Source organism: Callorhinus ursinus, unplaced genomic scaffold (assembly GCF_003265705.2).
Source record: "Callorhinus ursinus isolate GAN/ISIS: 27379988/994484 unplaced genomic scaffold, GSC_fseal_2.0 scaffold49, whole genome shotgun sequence".
Classification (NCBI taxonomy): Eukaryota; Metazoa; Chordata; class Mammalia; order Carnivora; family Otariidae; genus Callorhinus; species Callorhinus ursinus.
The window spans coordinates 5,235,663-5,253,602 of record NW_027397111.1 but is presented as its reverse complement, the minus strand read 5'-3'; the positions used below and the strand labels follow the sequence as shown (position 1 = coordinate 5,253,602).

At 52.8% G+C, this 17,940-nt stretch overlaps 1 protein-coding gene across 11 annotated transcripts in view; it reads left to right on the top strand.

The window, feature by feature from the left end:
• The window catches only part of MICAL2 (microtubule associated monooxygenase, calponin and LIM domain containing 2), a 214,588-nt gene that overhangs the window by 133,075 nt on the left and 63,573 nt on the right, over nucleotides 1-17,940 (top strand). For 4 of the 11 annotated variants that reach the window (XM_073882906.1, XM_025894193.2, XM_073882907.1 and 1 more), the window contains 2 exons: nucleotides 77-179; nucleotides 15,873-16,056. In XM_073882906.1, coding sequence (XP_073739007.1) covers nucleotides 77-179; nucleotides 15,873-16,056 — 287 coding nt within the window. Of the gene's footprint in view, nucleotides 1-76; nucleotides 4,146-15,872; nucleotides 16,057-17,940 lie in introns of those variants that run through there. The other 7 variants (XM_073882910.1, XM_073882908.1, XM_025894198.2 and 4 more) reach the window with 4 other exon arrangements.

The following is a 17,940-nucleotide window of genomic DNA, read 5'->3' as shown; positions in this document are numbered from 1 at the left end:
TCTCTTCATCTGCTTCCTCGGAGGGTGCTCTGTGAGAATCATGGACTAAATGCCCTTCCTCTGCTCCCTCTCTTAGGAGGAGGGACCGTGGAAAGAGCCAGAGGCCCCTCGGCGAGACACTCCCGTGGAAAGTTCTTGCGCAGTTGCTGCTATTGGCACGCCCGAAGGCAGCCCTCCAGGTATCACCAGTTCCTTCTTTAGGAAGGCGCTAAGCTGGCCCCTCGTGCTGCCCTGGGGCCTGCTTCACGTTCCCCGGAGCCTGCTTAACTGGATTCGGGGACTCCTGCGTGCAGCCGGACTGCATTTCAGGGACAATGCTTATAACTACTGCTACACTTACGAGCTCCTGAGCCTCGGGCTGCCCCTCCTCTGGGTGTTCTCTGAGGTCCTGGCTTCCATGTACCGGGAGTCTGAGGAGTCCTTGGAGACCATCCGCAACTGGGTGCTCAGATGCTTCCCGGTGAAGCTCCACTGAAATGCCAACCACCCCAAAGTGCCCTCACATTTCCAGTTTAGACGGCAGCGTGTTGGCAGTTAGCCAAGGGTCTGGCCGGGAAGCCTAGCATTCTCTCGCCAATTCGCTCAAAGCCAAAGAGTTTCACACTGGCCACCCGCACCTGACTCTGTCAGGGTGGACATCTGCTCCTGGTGCTGGGGCCAGACGACATGAAGGATGTTTTTTATAGCTTTGTACTTCTTTTATACCAAAGCGAGCCATAGTTCTAGGTTTACATTTCAATTTTTAAAACTTTTAATAAGCCAAGAGAAAGCATTTTTTTTCCCTATGAGTGTCAGTTTTTCTAAACACGGTTTGAAGTTTGTAACTGGTGTCACGAATCCCTTCTACAGTGTGGTCCATGGTCATGGTCGCTGCCCATGACACTAATGATTTGGGCTTTTTATAGAAACAGAAGCGAGTGTGCCACCTCCTGACCAGTGCCTTTTGCTGTGTGTACCCTGATGCCACTTGTCCACAGGGGACAGTGTTTTGGCACCACGAAAGCATCAGCAGTTTAGAAGAAAAGAGTCGATCAGAGTAGAATTAAACCATACGGAGACACACGGCAGTATGTAGTCGGCTGTGATCTGCCCTCCCACAGGGAAGGGGACTGTTTTGCACCCTTGTTTTGATGTAAAATTAGTAGCTTAAAGATTTTTCCCCTCATCACCAGCCAAATGACCGTGGGGTTTCCTGCAGATTGCTACAAACATACACTGTCCCTTCCCATTAACGAGCAGTGCCTGCGAGGCCCCGTGGCCCCTGGCGGAGCAGAGCTCTGGTGAGCTGGTGCATTGCAGGAGAGGAGCTGTGCCCATCCCCCCGCCTGGGGCCCCCCATCCGGTCCTCAGCCCAGGCTGCAGACTGAGCCAAGGCCACTCAGGGTCCATAACGGTCAGGCTGAGGGAAGAATCTGCCCTCTCGTATCACATGCTTTGGGACTGAGGCCGTTTGTTAGCACCTCAGGGTATAGGATTTCTGGGAAGCGTGACCTACCCGAGGAGCTCTGCTTACAGACATCCTGGCTGCTTAGCCCCTCAGCTGCCATGCATGTTGGTCAGAGCAGTCAAAAACCATTTGTTTTCACACTGTCCTAGCAAAGGAATGTGTCTGAGTCTGACCTCCTGTGTCTTGACTGGCAGGGGAGGCAGAGATTGGAAGCTGTTTCTTGACTGATACAAAAGAAATATGCCCTATTAAGGGCAAAAACAGGCCTTGGGCCTACCTGTGTTCTTCACTCTGGGCTTCTGGGGGAGGCCTCCGCTTCCCGCACCCTGCTCTGCCCGGACGTGTGCCACTGCTGGGTCTGCTTGAACAAGGCAGAGGCCTTCCAACATGCTCAGGATATCTAGAGCTGCCAGGCTGGAGATGGCTGTGTGCACTTGTGACACTAGAGATCTCCTCTAGATTAAGGGAAGATGGAACCTGGGGTGCGTTAAGAGCCAGGGCGCTCAAGAGCTTGGAGACGACAAGTTTCTATAGGGCAGGACGAAGGGGAGAGGCATTTCTACAAACCCTTCTTGAAGTCCTTAGAGAAAAGAGGGGCCGGGCTGTGTGGCCCAGCCCATGGGAACTGACACCTCTGTCCTCGTTGGAACCGTTCTCAGTCTGACGACTTGCGTTGGGGTTTTCCAAATTTTTGCTGGAATTTTAATATTCAGCGTGGTGGGAGGAGCCCTGGATTCATGCTATGTTTGAGTCTAAAAGGAAATTCTTGAGGTCATGACGTGAACACATGCACAGCCATGTCACTGCTCCTGTCTTCAGCTCAGGGTGGGCTGAGAAGCTTTGTGGAGCGCTCCACGAAGCCAGAGTTAGACTCTCGGAGAACGTCGTTTATGGCCATAAAGAGACTGGTTTGAATTATTCTGGGGAGACAGGGTGTGCCTGTCAGAAGCCTGAGATGTTTGTATGTTTTGAGGCTGTGAACCTTCCTGGTGGGCAGAACCGAAATGCATGGTGGATCCCAGGAGGGAGACGCCCCTTGGCCTCCACAGCATATGCAAGAATGAGTGTGGGACACGGGAGTGAAACTGGGGAAAAGAGATATCGGGGTGGGGGGCAGGGGGTCCTGAGGACGCGTGTCTCTCCAAGGGGAGGGCTTTGGCCTAGGCCAACTGCCCGCATCCACTCTTGTACGTGAGTAGGCGGTCACTACCAGAAAGGTTTATCTGTCCCAAGCAAGCAGTGATTTGTTCGGGGAAGTTCCCCTTTTATCAACGGTGGCCTCATCTTCAACTCCAGTGCCTTTTGTGTTATCAGTCTTTTTTCCTCCCCCGCCCTGCCCCCGCCCCGAACTAAATTCTCCTTTCTGTCTCTCTCTTTCCAACCTTACACTGTGGCTACCAGTTCATTTCAGCCTTCCAGTGCTACACCCACTTCTTGGCTGACACACTTCTGCTCGGAGGTGACTGGTTTTCTTGCCAATTTTCAGAGAGAGGTACTAATGCCTAACGTGCTCTCCGCGCCCCAACCTCCGCACCGTGGTCCTGGTTGTGCTGACTGCGAGCGTCTTGCATACTAACGGACTCATTCCATGGCATGGGGTTTAGCAACGTGGGGTGGTGTTCCGCTCGAAAGCCATGTTTGACTCTACTTACCTCTGAGCCGGTCGCCAGGTCTACACCGGTTGCATGCCCTGCCTCCCTGCGGCTCCCCGAGCAGCCTGCATGCATACCTCTGCCCTTGCGAAACCGCTTACCTTCCTGGGACGGTTCCCCCGGTGGTGAGACAGAACACCAGAGAGGGCTCTGTCGCCTTGCAAAAGAACTTGGGTCGAGTAGCTGCTGAGAAAGTTCATGCAAACAAAGAGTTCTTAAATTGATTCTAGTATAAAGATTATTGATCAAAACCATGGGGGACTCTTTTGGGAAGGGTTTAAAAAGAAAAAATGCTCCCAGCCTTCATCACAGGCTTGACCCATGCTTTGTGTTTTGAACACACAATCACAATGTTCCTGGCAAATCCTTTCTCTACCACAGCCTTTACTTTAGACACAAGGGCTTTGCTGTGGCTCTTCTTACTGTTCTTGGCTCATAATGCCCCAGATGATGCAGAAGCTTCCACTGGAGCAATCATTGTCCCAGGCCGGGGGTGGCTGTTGAGACATGACTGCGCTCAGCCCGGGCCTGGTGTCCATGCCTCCGTGGCTCTGCTCAGACGACATGTGCCCGCTGACTCATTACTTGGAGCAGCAGGACGGTCAAAGTGCTTTTAGAGAGAGAGGCGCCGTGCCGAGTCCGGTGGAGCTGCTGGGCGCCGGGCCTCGGGGTCTCGGGCAGAAGGTGGCGTCTGTCCCGCATGTGGCCCGGAGCCATGCTGACCTCCGTCCTGTCCGCACAGCCCTGCATGCTGCGTTGCTCACGGCACCGGTGCAGAGTCCAGCCAGTACAAAGTCATCGCTCTTGTCTCGTTTCTCTTGCAGCGTCTCCCTCCCTTTATAGAATGTCAACCAGAGAGGGCCCTCCTTCCCTCTCAGCCTTCTCTTGAGCTAGCCCCCCCCATCTCCTCGCAACGCATGTCTGCGACCTCTGATAGTCCTTTATAGTGCCACACGGGACCCTGTATTTTGCACACAGCAAATGATGTTTAGCTTTATTTATGGTATTTGATGCTGTAAATGAAAATAAATATGGTTCTTTATAAAGCGCATTGTTTCCTCTCTTCTTTGCCATGGAAGCTGCTCCAACCTCAGACACGGGGGCTGGTTTAGGGGAACAGTCTTCCCTAAACTGCTGGTGGGGCCTGCACTCGTGGTGACATGGGACGCTCTGGGGCTGCGCTGGGCACCTCTGAAAGGAAATATTACCCAGGGGTAATATTTGGAAAAGGTCACCGATGCTCCTGGGCCAGGCTTTGGGGTCTCTTTCTTGAAAACTCATGGTACCTCTTCTGTGTAGATTCTGGGCAAAGCTGGGTGAGGGTCAGTGTCACCTGAGCTGTGAGAAACAGACTGTCCTAACAGCTCCTGTTCTCATTCCCCCACCCTGACCCCCACCTAAGCCGTGGACCTGTCGGAGAGCTCTCCTTAGGAACCGTTCACTAACTTAGGTTCCTCTGTAACAAAGGTCGCTCTCACAGGCCTTATGCTGGTCCAGCTGAGTGGGAGCTGTAAGGGAAGAGGACCAGACGTTGGTTTCAGAATGGCAGCGAACGTGGAAGTTGTGCTTATCCAGATGGAGAGCCATTTGTGATCCTAAGAGGCCTCCCCTGCCCCCAAAGGCTCAAGTCACTCAGTGTCTTAGGCTGCAAGGCTCTGCCCACAGGGCCATTCGGAGGACAGAACCCATGGCAGGCTCTGACCCAATTCCAGGCTGGCTTCCTCTTACAGGAAGGATGCAGAGTCTCGCCTGGCTAGTCTGGACAGCTCCGAGGAAGTCTGGTCCTCAACTTCCCTGGGTTGGGATGCCTGACATCGCCAGGCTGGATGCAGCTGGGCTTCTGACGCTGGGATGAGCCTCTCCTGAGGGGCATTTCTGGGGCCCTGGGCCTCTGCGCTTACCTGCTGGCTCCTGGAACTGCCTCCCGAGCTGCCTAGGGTCATGTACTCTTACCCAGGTGAGATAGTCTTTCTCTTCCATAAAAGGAAGGGTGTTAGGGACTGAAGTCAGGAGCTCAGTTGGGCAAGTGATTCATTCCTTTATTTATTCATTTGTTCAAGTATTTGTTGAACACACACCATACCCTAGACATATTCCAGGTCCTAGGGATGCATCAGTGAACCACACAAAGTCCCTGCCCCTCCCTGCTTCTTGGAACGTATCTCGGTGTTTTGTACTGGGTTTGATTTGCTTTATTTGTATATACACTCATTTATTTACTTAACTAATATTTACTGAGTGTCTATGGTTTGCTGGGAATATAGCAGGGGGTGAAATAGACAAAAGTCCTCATTACCATATTGGAGCTTATAGTTTTGTTTTGATGTTCTGATTTGAAGTTGGGTTAAAGCAACATTTTCCAAAGCATGGCAAGGGAAAACTAGCTCCAAGAGGGGCTTTGTGGATGAGGAGCTCTGCGAATGAGGAGCTCCATAGGCGCAAAGTTTAAGAAATGCTTTATAGGAATAATGCTGGTCCTCCCAAACCTTGGAGATCCACAAGACTTACTGGCATGGTAAAAGTCTCTGAGGGACCCTCCAGTAAAGAAGCTTAATTAACTTTGCTGAGGTGGGCTTTCCCATATCTATTTGAAATGAGTTTTTTGTTTGTTTGGGGTGGGGTTTTTGTTTTGTTTTGTTTCGCATGTCACATTCTACATAAGTGTCTGGTAGAATATTCTTTAATCCAGAAACAGTGGATTAAAGACTTTCAAAAGTAGAATAATAGAACTAAATATTAAATAGAATTAACTATGGATTAGATCATGGGGTTGTAACAATCTAAGCTTTAAAACCTCTGACGGAAAAAAATATGTAGGATTCACATGATGCAAATCTGACAGTATACATTTTAAAAACTTAATGTATAACAGTACAAATGAAAATATTCAGTAGACAGGCAGACTTGGGGGAAATGTGAATTAGATGTGCTCATAAAGAAGTTCATTGCTATGGCCTGAAATAGTTCATGCAAACGAGGTGTTCCCAGGCACCTGACAGTGTCAGTGATCAACTCATGTTTGTTGACCCAACCCCCCAATGATAAATGTGCAAAGGCTATGAATAGACACTTCTCACTGAAGCAAATTAAACAAGGAAATGCTAAAAAGAAAAAGCGAACATTTATAACAATTACATTCGAGGGAATGTGAATTCATTATCTCCTACCTACTGAATCAGTAAAGAAAAAGCAAAGTAGATTGTAAGAAAAAAAAAAAAAAGAGTCGGGTAAAAAGTAAATGGGGACAATCTTTTCTGGAAAGCAATATGGCAACAGTTATGAAGACCCATAAAAGGGCTCTCTGACCTCTCAGTGCAGTAATCCTACCCCAGGGAACTTATCCTAAAGAAGTAATCCAGCTGGAGAAACCAATCTCCGTGCACCCTGAATATTAAGTAGAGTAAGTGGGTCACGCAGAGTGAGGGGGCTGTTCTTTATTTCCATAACTTGTTCACTTTTATAGCTTTTTCTTTAATCCCTAAAATAAGGAAAAGAAATGACTGCTGCTTGGACGGCTCTGGGGCCGTCTGTCACTGACCGAGTGTGTCCCCACCCCCGTGCTGGGCATGGGGCCGAGCCCCTCGTGTGCGGGCCCTCGTTAGCTCTTCACCTCCTCGCGGCCACTTTGAGGGGAACCTTGACATTAAAGGAATTGATCTAGAGCAGCATCTTCAGCTGTCAAAGAACAGAGCATCACCAGGCCCCGGCCAGGAGTCGGACGCTGCTCTCAGGGGAGCCTCGGCCCATGGGAAGGTCCTGGACCTGGCCACAGACCCAGCTTTGACTCCGGCACTGTGTACGGACTCAGTGGCCTTGGGCAAGTCCCTTCTAGAAATGGATGCCTCCGACTTAGTGTTTTGTGGCGGTAGAATCGGGGAACATGCCCGATAGGGCTCTCAGGGCAGCAAGAACTCTCTTGCTGAGCTCTAGATGGCACCTTCCTGGTTTTGCGCAGTAGGGAAGACTTTCGTGGGCATTCTAGATCATTCTAGATCAGCATACCCCACAGGACATTTTGGGTTGGCCACTGCACAAAAGTCTCAACTCACACTGCGTGGTGCCATCTATGTTTCTGTCCTTTTCTGATCTCCCGGCCCCCCTGAAGGTAACTGGTCGCCGCCCTTCAGACACCACAGCCTCTGCTGTGGGTGCCCCTTTCCTCCTGCCACCTGCCAGCAAGACTTTGGCTTGGTTTAGTGAATTCCTGAGTCTCAGCAAAGAAGGAGGGGGGCTCTAGCTCTTCTCTGGCTGCCTACTTGACATCTCCGCTCAGATTCTACCAAGTCTCCAGCCCAACTATGCACCTCCTGCTCTTAATCTTCCCCTGAAACAGACTCTACCCTTGGCCTTCCCAGTTTCAGGAAATGGTGATGCCATCCTTCCCATTGCTCAGTCCAGAGCCCTGGAGTCATTCTTGACAACTCTTTCCCTTGGCCCCACGCCCACGCCAGCGGTGAATCCCAACCAAGCACAGCTAGAACCTGTCCCCTTGTCACCACCCCCATGCTACCGCCCCAGCCCCAGCCACTGTCCTCTCTTCTGGAGCTACTGCAGTGGCCTCCTACGTGGCCCCCAGGTGCTACCTTGCTCCCCTCAACCCATTTGCAACACAACAGCTAGAGTAATCCTTTCAGAACTTAGATCTGTCCTCTGCTCAGAACTTTCCAATGGCTTCCCAGCTGGCTCAGGGTAAAAGCCCATGCATACGGCGGACTCAGACGGCTCTGGATGGTCTGGATATTCTGACCTGCTGTCTCCTCGCTCTCTCTGATCTGCTGTGTCCCAGCCACACTGGCCTCCTTGAACACCAGGCCTGCTCTGTCTTAGAGCCTTTGCACTGGCTCTTCCCTCTGCCAAGAACACCCTCCTTTAGTGTCCCTCTAGCTGGCCCCACCCTTTATTCAGGCCTTTGTTCCCTGTCTCCCTCCCAGTGAGGTCTGCCTTTAATACTGCAGTCCGTCCCCCCACCCGCCTACACAGGTTTTCAGAGCATTTACCACCTCTGACCATATTATGTAATTCACCTCCTGAGGATGTGTATTGTTTGTTTCCCCTCTTGTTAGAACATAAGCTCCTCAAAGACAGGGATCTTTGTTTCTTTTGAACATGCATATCATCCCCCCAGGTAGAACAGTGCTTGACACATAGTGGACCCTCAATAAGCATTCGTAGAATAAATAAAGGCCCTGACTTCTGGCCTGGACCCCAGACTGTGGAGCTTGTCTTGGGCTTAGGAAGGTCTTGCTGGCATCAGCTCATGGCTCAGAAAGGAGAACCTGGAGGAGAAGTATGACATTGTGTGTCCGGCTGCCTCCACAAAGCCCTTTGATTGATGGGGAGAGGGGAGTCTCGATTTTACTTGCATTTTGCCTTCCCAGGGGTGCAATCTTCACAGACCTGGGTCACCCGTGGGAGCAGGCCTGAGGCTGGCCAGAGAGAGCAGTACCAGTGGGACCCCCGTGGGTGTCAAGGCCCAGGCCACGGGCTCACACACACCGTCTATCCTGACACAGGAATCCAGGTGGCAGGTTTGAGACAAGAGGTGGGGATGGGGGTGGGGAAGGCTCTGTTGCCATGGCACATGGTTGGCCCAACTTGCCTTTGACCTCCTGAGTCTAGGCCTCCTGCAAGTATCTCTAACAGACCACAGGAGTACAGACAACAGGGGGACCGAGGAAGCAGGGCTAACCCCACCACCACCACCACCACCCAGAAGAAGATGCCAACCTCTCAATGTTGCGGGGCCTAGAAGTGTCTAGAAGTTCAGGTCTCTCTACTCTTACTGCCACCTGCATGAGGCCCAGCCAGGCCTGGCGCATCCCCTGGCCGTGAGGATATCGTCAGGGCCCTGTGGTGGCGCCTGCCATCCCCATCTGCCCTGATGTGAGCTGGGAGCAGACGTCTGCTCAGCACTGGGTGACCAGCTGCCCCAGCCATGGGGTGTGTGCAGGAGTGAAGTACTGGCCCCGAGCCTACTTCCCTTCCTGCTTCCCTGGGGTGCTGTTGGGGTTCCTACCTGGAAACATCGAGTTCTCTACCCCCAACCTCGTTCAGAGAAATTTGAGTGTAGGTCCTGGCTGTGCCCAAAGTTGGAGGCCCAGAGCCAGCCTGACACAGTACCTGTCTGTGGCAAGAAGAGAGGCAGGGTCCGAGGACTGAGGCCCTACACCTGCTGCTGCTTGCAAAAGAAAAGGAGAAAAAGCTGGCTGTTTGAGGGCCCGCTGAGCTGTCGGGAAGATACCACGTGCCCCCTCCCCTCCTGGCCCTGATGGAGGAGACCCTGCTCCTCTGGGTGTTCAGGTTCGGGGCCTGTCTGTGAGTGGCCCTGCCCTGCTGTCTGGCCTTGCGTCCAGCCGAGGGCTCTGTGGAGGGAGCAGGGCAGCTCTGCTGAGGCCGTGAGGGAAGGGCCTGCAGCCGGGGAGGGCTGAGCTCCCCTCCCTCCCCGGATGGCTGTTTGTTGACCTGAGCTGGTCTCTGCATAGAGGCTGCTCCCGAGGCCAGGCAGGGCCCTTCGAGTGGTGCTGCTCACCCTGGTTCAGGGCAGGGGAGGGTGGGCCTGTGAGTACACATGTCTGCACACAAACAGGCTCACACACTCAGCCTGGGGGTGCCTGGCAAGAGTACAGGAGGGCAGGACAGCCCCGCCTGAGGCCCGGGGCTCCCCATCAATTTTCTCATTCCCCGAAGACCCTTGGAAACTGACATTCCTGGCAGTTCACCCTGGGGTGTCACTCTCAGGAGCCCCAGGATGGCAGCTGCAGCCGTTTGGCACCTGTTCCTTTATCCTTTAAAGGGACACGCGCTGTGCAGGACCTTGGTAGTGGCACAGACAACTGTGCCATCCCCTGACACAGGCCCCTTCCCGAGACCCTCTCCCATCCTGCTGGCGGCTTGTCAGTGTCTCCTCACTCGTCACTGTCCACCTTGCAAGGGGGTGGGGAGCCCGCTCTGTGCTTAGTATCCTGGACATTTGCCTGTTTGCTGGCAAGATACCCTCCCTGCTGTCCCCCTGCTCTGCTCTGTAGTAAAGTATAATCCCTGCAAACTACATTTCCCAGGCTCCCTGGCACCCGGTTCCTGTTCGGTCTGACTGGTGGGAGGGTGGGGGATGGGATCGAGGGAGAAGCCAGGGTATTCCCCCGGGTCTCTGCATCCCGGGCAGTGGCTGGGTCTTCCCTGTGGAACCCACTCCTGCCTGGTGGCCCTGGCCTCTGGACTCACCGGCTCCTCCCGCTGTCCCTTCAGCCGGCGGCTTCCTGCTCTGGCTCATCTCTGGGGTGTCTGCTGATCCGCACTTGGCTTTTCGGTTCATCCAACCCCATTGTTGTGAGTTTCCTGTACTAACTTTCCTCTGTGGAACTTTCTGGCTTGAGTTCTATTTTCCTGACTGGATCCTGATAGACTTAGTTTCATTGCTCTTTTTAAACTTGTTTCCTCAGAGTGAACAGTGGGCAAGACAGCAGAGGGAGTTTTTCCAAGCCCAGAGCCAGAAGTAGCTCTGGCAGTTAGGAGCTGTGTGACCTTGGACAAATGAGCCTCAGTCTCCTAATCTGTAAAATGGACTTAATAATGATACATAGGAGAACTTGTTGCTTTGTTGTCTCCCTGGGTTCTGGGGCAGAGTGGAAGGGTCTCCAGACTTGGAGAGAAAACAGAAACAATTTCACCAGCAGAACGAGGGCAAGGGTGCTCACGCTGATACTGTAGCAGGGGTCTGGGGGTGGCGTGTGAGGACAGACACTGCCTGGCTCTGCCTCTGGAGTATCGTCTTTCACCAGGGAGCACTGGGAGGAGATTGAAATGCTTGGCTCTGAGAACGCCTGCTTCCCTCCAGGAGGCCAGGGAGCTGGGGGATCATTCTCCCTGCCCGCCCTGTGCGCCTCCTCCCCTGGCATCCCCTGGCTTCTCTCTATGGGAATAGATAACTTAAGGCGAAATCTCGGACAACCTGCAGACAGGCCTGGGGGAGGCAGCGCAGGTGAGCACAGCTGGCCCCTCCTGGGGGGCTGGCCACTGACATAGCCGCTGTGTGTCCCCGGGGCGGCCGATCCGGCTCACTCACTGCGGGGCCCTGGCTGAGTTATTCCTCCAGGCGCCACGTTCTCGCACGCATGCGGTGAAGATGACAACACTGTCCTTTCAGGCTCTTGGGATGTCAGAGACAATGAACATGGATAAAGGCCTCGATAATGCATGGCTGTTGCTGTCGTTGTTACCTTGAGACTACTTCCATCGCTCGTACTGGGCTGCTGGTCTGTGCGCGCAGACGGGAGTCCCCGGGGAATGAGAGAGCGGTCTGGAAGTAGAAGCTTGAGAGGAGTGATGTCCTCCGGGGCATAGCACTGGACCCGAGACCCAGCTGTAGCCTTTGGCCCAGGCCTTGGGGGGCAGAAGGGAGGGGAAGAGGATGTCCGTCTTTGGGGCTTTTGCACCTCGGCGAGGTGTTGATCAGAGAAAGCCCCAGCTTCTTTTTTTCCAAGTCTCCACCTCCCCCCACCCCCAGCCCCTCCACTGATATCTGGGCTCCACGGTGAGAGACGCTGGCCCTGACCCCACTGTCCCGAGGGCTCATCACTCAGTCCCGTCCCCACCCCTCCAGCCTGAGCCCTTGCCCCGTCCCACCCCTCGGCCCTGCTGGCCAGGTCGGAACTCTCTAGGAGGAGGGAGGATACAAGCAGACCCCCGGGGTGTCCCTCGCAGGTTTGGGCTGGTCCCGGAGGTGGTGCCACCACGGCCCGGCACAGCTCCTCTCCACTGCCTGCGCCTCCAGGCTGCTCTCACCAGCCTTGCTCCCCTCTTCTCCGGCCACGCATGCTCAGCCTTTAGTTCTCCTCCAGGTTATCATGGCCCTTTCCCTGGTCTCCCTCTCCCCTCCTGGTGGGTCCTCCAGTCCACCTTGCACTCGGCAACCAGAGCGATCTTTCTATGAGGCCACTCTGATGATACCAGTCCTCAGCTTCCAAACTTTCAGTGCTACTCTTCACTTTGCCCTTTGGGGCCCTTTCTGGTCCCATGTCAGTGGAATGATGTCCCACTGGCCTCTCTCATAGACTCTCCTGCCCTCCAGCCACGCGGACGTGGTGTCTGTTCCCCTGCAGCTGGCAGTGCTTTCCCTCATTGTTTTGGCCCGCAGAGGTCCATCCTGTGGAACACCGTCTCTCCCTTCTCTGTTCAGATCCTACTCATCCTTAACCCATTAAAATGGTGCCTTCCACCTCAAGTGTTCATTGTACAGAAGTCAGATCTCCTTCCCCTTCTACTTTGTCTCGCCTTACTCATAGACGATCTACCTGATAAGGCTGCCTCATCTCCCCTGGGAGATGGGAAGAGACCCTTGAAGGCAGAGCATGGCTGATTCATCTCCAAATCCCCAGCACAGGCCTGGGTCAGAGGAGGCCAAGTAGCATTTGTTGACTATACAGGTCTCTGTGCAGCCCGCTCAGGCACACACACCTGTACTCAGGTATAAGCCAGGTACAGAGTCGAGTCTCTGCTACAGTAATTCTGTGTGATAAGCCTCCTGAATTTCTGGGGCTCATAGTATCTATTTTACTGGCTTGGGGGTCTGTGGGGTTGGCTGAGGAGCTGTGCTTCAGGCTGCAGGTCTCAGGGTGGCCTGGGCTCCCATGGGATTGGTTAGGCAAGGCTTCAGATATGCTCCATGTGCCCACAGTCAGGGACCTAGGCTGCGGGGGCAGCAGCCCTCTGGGACAAGATCTTCTCATGGCAAACTAGCAAGAGTGTGGGTGGACTGGCCAAACAGCAAGGTCATTTGAAGCCACTGCTCATGTCACATCCACTTGTTTCCCCTGGGCAAAGCAAGTGTCAGAGCCAAGTCCCATGTCAGTTGGTCAAGGAAGCATACCTACCACCCCTAGTAGGAAGAACTACAAGGTCACAGAAAAAAAGCACAGCTCTGTTATGGAGCGGGGGTAAAAAACAGGAACATAATCCTGCCCAAACTCCCAGAATAAAGGTCACGCACATGGGCGTCCATGGTTCTGTTCTGCTCGCAGCCATACAGACGGATCCCTGTACTCTGATGTCTTAGCCTCTCTGTGCACCTGTTTTTTCATCAGCAAAATGGGGATAATAATACTTGTCTAGAAGGTCCTATGAAGTTTAATAGACTTAATAAGCGTTAAACACTTAAAACAGTTCTCCATAAAAGTGCTCAGTAAAAGTAAGCTGCTGCTATTATTATTATATTATTATGGCTACTACTACAAAGCCAAGCATCCAGTTACACCCCTGCTCCCCAGGGCGTCCCACGCACAGCCGCACCAGTGCAGAAGTGTGCAAATGCGCACGCACAAGCGTGCAAATGCGCACGCACAAGCAAGCGTGGCAAACTGGCCACCCACTGGCCGCATCTGCCTGGAGATGTGTTTTGTTTGACCTATACAATGCTTTTAAAAACATGAGGCATTTCACGTACAAATACAGATTTCTTGAGTTATCTTCATAGATGGTAAATATAGTTAGGGAGTAGTTGGCCTCTTGCAGGTGGAGGCATGAAGAGCCCAGCATTTAGGGGTTGGCTCAGAGACTGGCTGGCTGAGATGCGTAGCTGGCCTCTTGCAGGTGGAGATGTGAAGAGCCCAGCATTTAGGGGTTGGCTTGGAGACTGGCTGGCTGAGAAGCAGCCAGAGAGGCAGCGAGAGAACCGGGTCCCCAGAGCAGGGCTAGGGGAGGGCAGCAGCAGCTGCAGGAGGATCTCAGAGCTTGTGAATTGGACTTAGCAATAAGGAGGCTGCCGGGGGCTTTGGGGTAGGTCGGTGTGGGAGTCATGGAGACACGGGCAGGGTTGTAGGGGATTGAGGAGTTGAGTGATGGAAGGTGCACAAGTAGAGAAGGTGAGTGCAGCAAACTCTTCCAAGATGATTGGCTGGGAAGGAGGGAGAAGAGGAAGAAGGGTTGGCTAGGGGCCAGGCATGGGAATTGGGTTAAAAATCATTTTCTTAAAATGGGAGAGGCTTCAGCACATGCAAATACTGATGGAAAAGTTCCAGTAGACATAGAAGTCTGTGGCACAGGGAAGAGGAGGTAATGATCCTTGGAGGGGGGTTGGTGAGGAGGGAGCCAAGTGCAAGTGAGGGGTCAGCCTTCGAAAGGAGAAAGGACGCCTGGCCCACTGTGACCAGAGAAGGGGTCACCCAGCTAGTTTGTGGCCAAAATGGAACTGGGCCTCAGGTGGCCTGTTTTGCTTATTCGTTCATTGACTCATTCAACAGGCATTCCTCAAGCATCTACTTCTTACCAGGTAGTGTCCTAGCAAGAAAGGAAACAGACACAAATCACTGCTTATGTTCTAGTCATGGGAGAGAAACAATAAACAAAAGAGAAAGTTGTAGATTTTATTAGAAGGTAAGATGTGTTATGAATAAAAATAAAGAATAACAGAGAGTGCTGAGGGCACAGGTTGCAGTTAAAATAGGATGACAGGGTAGGCCTCATGGAGAAGGTGCCATTTGACCAGAGACTTGAGGCGGTGAGTGAGCGAGCCCTGTGGGAAGCTGTCCAGGGATAGCATCTCCTAGGAAGAGGCAGGAGCGGTACACAGGGCTGAGATGGGGGGACAGTGAGGTGGCCACGTGGTCAGAGCACACAGTGGGGCAGTAGTGGGAGATGAGGTCACGGGGGCCGCTGGAGGGTGTTGAGCAGAGGGGCATGATCTGACTTATATTTAACAGTTACTTGGGTGGCTGTGTTAAGAAGACTGGGAGGAGCATGGCAAGAGGGAAAGAAGGGAAACCCACAGAAGATGTTTCCATAATCATGGTGACTGGGGCCAGAGCAGTAGCAGAGGAGGTTGTGACAGGTGACTGGATTCCTGACCTATTTTGAAGCGGGAGCCAGGAGGATTGGCTGTTAACTTGAGTGAAGAATGAAAGAACAAGAGAAGTCAAGGATGCCATGAAAGCATTTGACTTGAGCAGCTGGAAGGCCAAGGTCGCCATTTAACGAGATGGGGAGGGCTTTGGGGGAAGCAGGGTTGGGGAGCAGTGGGGCTGAAGAGGTCCACTTGGATATGAGTTTGGTAATGTGTCTGCTAGACGTCCACGTGGAGATGCCAAGTAAACAGGATATATAAGTCTAGATTCAGGGGAAATGTCTGAAATATAGATGTAGGAGTGAGTCATTGTTATCTAGGATTATTTGAAACCAGGAGACCAGATGAGATTATCACGGGCATGAGTAAGAGAAGAGATTCAAAGACAGCCCTGGGGCCTTCCAGTGTTACCAGATCAGGGGGAAAGGTATACCCAACACAGAAACAAAGAGGGAAGGAGAGCTGCCAGTGAGGAGAAGGGAGCCAGGCTATGCTATCCTAGAAGCTGAGAGGAGAGCTGTTTCTAGAAGGAGAGAATGAACCGCTGGGTCAAATGCTGCTGATGTGTCAAGACAAGAATGGAGAAGTTGCCACCAGGTTTAGCAGTATGTTGGACATGGTGATTTTGACAATGGCAGTCCAGAGGCTTTTGGGCCTGGGTGGTCCCTCTGGACATTTCAGGACCCTTCTATGGGACTACATGAGATGTGTGTGTTCATGCCCTGTACACAGAGGTGCTCTAAATCCTGGGGCATCTGGTAGGCTAGGTGGTAGGAACAGAGGACGAGAAGGTCAGTCTTGGAGTGTCCAGGTAGACCCAAAGCCTGCTGCTCTGCCCACCCTCTACCCCAGCAGCCTCCCCAAGCTTCTGGACGGGAAGCAGGTACCCTGCAGGGCCCCTTTATCCCCATCATCTCTCTAGATACTCTTATCCTCCCAGCAGATGAGCCAACCTCCCCCAAGAAGCCCAAGAGTGTCCTGGAGCCAGAGCCCAGTGATATGGAAGGTGAAGCCACCTCTCTCCTGCCCTCTGAGTGGACCTCAGTGAGGATCAGCCCTGGGGAGAACGTAGTTGGAGAAGACATGATGGCTGTGCGTGTCCTGGTCACCAGTGATGACAGCAGGTATGCTCAGGCTGCTGCAGGATGGGGACAGAAGAGGGATTGGGCAACAGTGACAGCATTCAGGGACTGGTCTCCTCTCCACTCACTGACCATGTGACCTCTCTGTACCTCCCTGTCCTCGTCTGTAGAATGGGGACAGTGGTAATACCTGTCTCATAGACAATCGTAAGGATCTCACAGTTAATGTATGTGAAGCATATAGAACAATGTTCGGCACATAATAAGCACTGTAAGTGTTAGCAGTTGCTGTTTTCTCAGGGAAGGGACAGGCTCTGGCCCCACTGTCTTCTCCCTGAAAGGCAGTTGTGGTGTAGGCTGCAGTGAGGGGTGCCGAGTGGGTGTCCCTGTGACAGTGAGATGTAAGGTAGTGACGCATGGTAACGGGGAGGCTGGGCTGGCGCAGGAGAAGGCATGAGAAGTGAAGCCCTGCTGCCCTAGATGAGTATTTCTCAGAATGCCATCCTTCCCGCCCATACCGGAACCACCCAGAGTGGTCATTAGGAGTGCAGACTCCAGGCCTCCCCCAGACACCGAATTCATCCAGGAGGCCAACCAGCAAGAGGGACCCATTGCTCAGTATGTACCAGACTCTCAGGATATAGCAGTGACCAACACAAGACAAAGGCCTTGCTCTCACAGGGCTCTCATTCAAACTGGGTAGGGCAGTCAGCAAACAAGTAAATAGTTAACAGGAAAAATATCACCTGTGTTCTAGGTAGTAAAATAAAATAGGAGTCTATGATAGAGGGTGACTAGTCAGCTACTTTTGATCGGTAGCCAGGAAAGGCCTTTGTATCAGTCATCTATTCTCACCATCGTGCTCAGTAACAAAGCACCATTATTCTACTCACGATTCTGTGGGCCAGCAATTTCAGTCAGGCTCAGTCCTGCAGTTCTTCTGGTCTCAGTGGGCTCCTGTGTGTGTTCGGGCTTCTAGAACATGGCTAACTGTCAGCTGGGGTGCCAGGAGGCTACTGGGCCATGGGTCCTTCATCCTCCAACAGGCAGCCTGTGCTTATTCACATGGTCCTATGAGAAAGCACAATCATGTCAAGTCTCTTGAGGTCTCAGCTATTCCTGTCACGTCTGAATGGTCACAAGTCCAGCCCGGATTCAAGGGGTGGGGAAATGGGCTCCACCGTTATGGGAGGAGCTGCAAAGGTCCATTGAAAAAGGGTGTGGCTCCAGGAGGGGAATGATTGCAATGGTTCTTTGCAAACAATTGATCACAGCTTCCAAGAGGAGGTGACATTTAAGCTGAGAATTGCTGACAAGAAGGGACAGGCATGCGAAGACTGAGGAAGTGGCATCCAAGCAGTGGAACACCAGTACATAGGCTCTGGGGCGGGTATGGGCCTGATGTCTTCTAACATGGCTGGCACACGGTGAGGGAAGAAGACTAGGATATTCTACCAGAAAGTAAGGCAGGAGTAAGGCTAAGTGAGACAGGGCAAGGAGTTTAAACTTAATTCTAGGTCCGATTGAAAGCCATTACATAATTCTTAAGTCAGAGAGTGACATGTTATTTATGATTTCCAAAGATCAGCCGGGCTTGGGACAGAAAATGGGTGGGGCAGAGGTGGGTGGGAGCGGGGGCAGGGAGGCCCAGTGGGAGCCTGTGGCACAGGTAAGAGATGATGGGGGACGCGGACCACGGTCGGGAGCCGGCGAGAAGATTTGCTAATGGACTGAATGTGAAGGTGAGAGAGAGCCCAAGGGTGACTCTCAGGCTTTGACCCAGGTGACCGCATGAAAGTTACAGTCATTTCTACAGTAGCCTTGAGGGGGACAAGATTTCCGGGAAGAGGCAGTTCTGTGGAGAAAATCAAGAGTTCTGTTTTGGGCCTGTGGGGTTTGACATGTCTACCAGATGTCTTTGTGCAG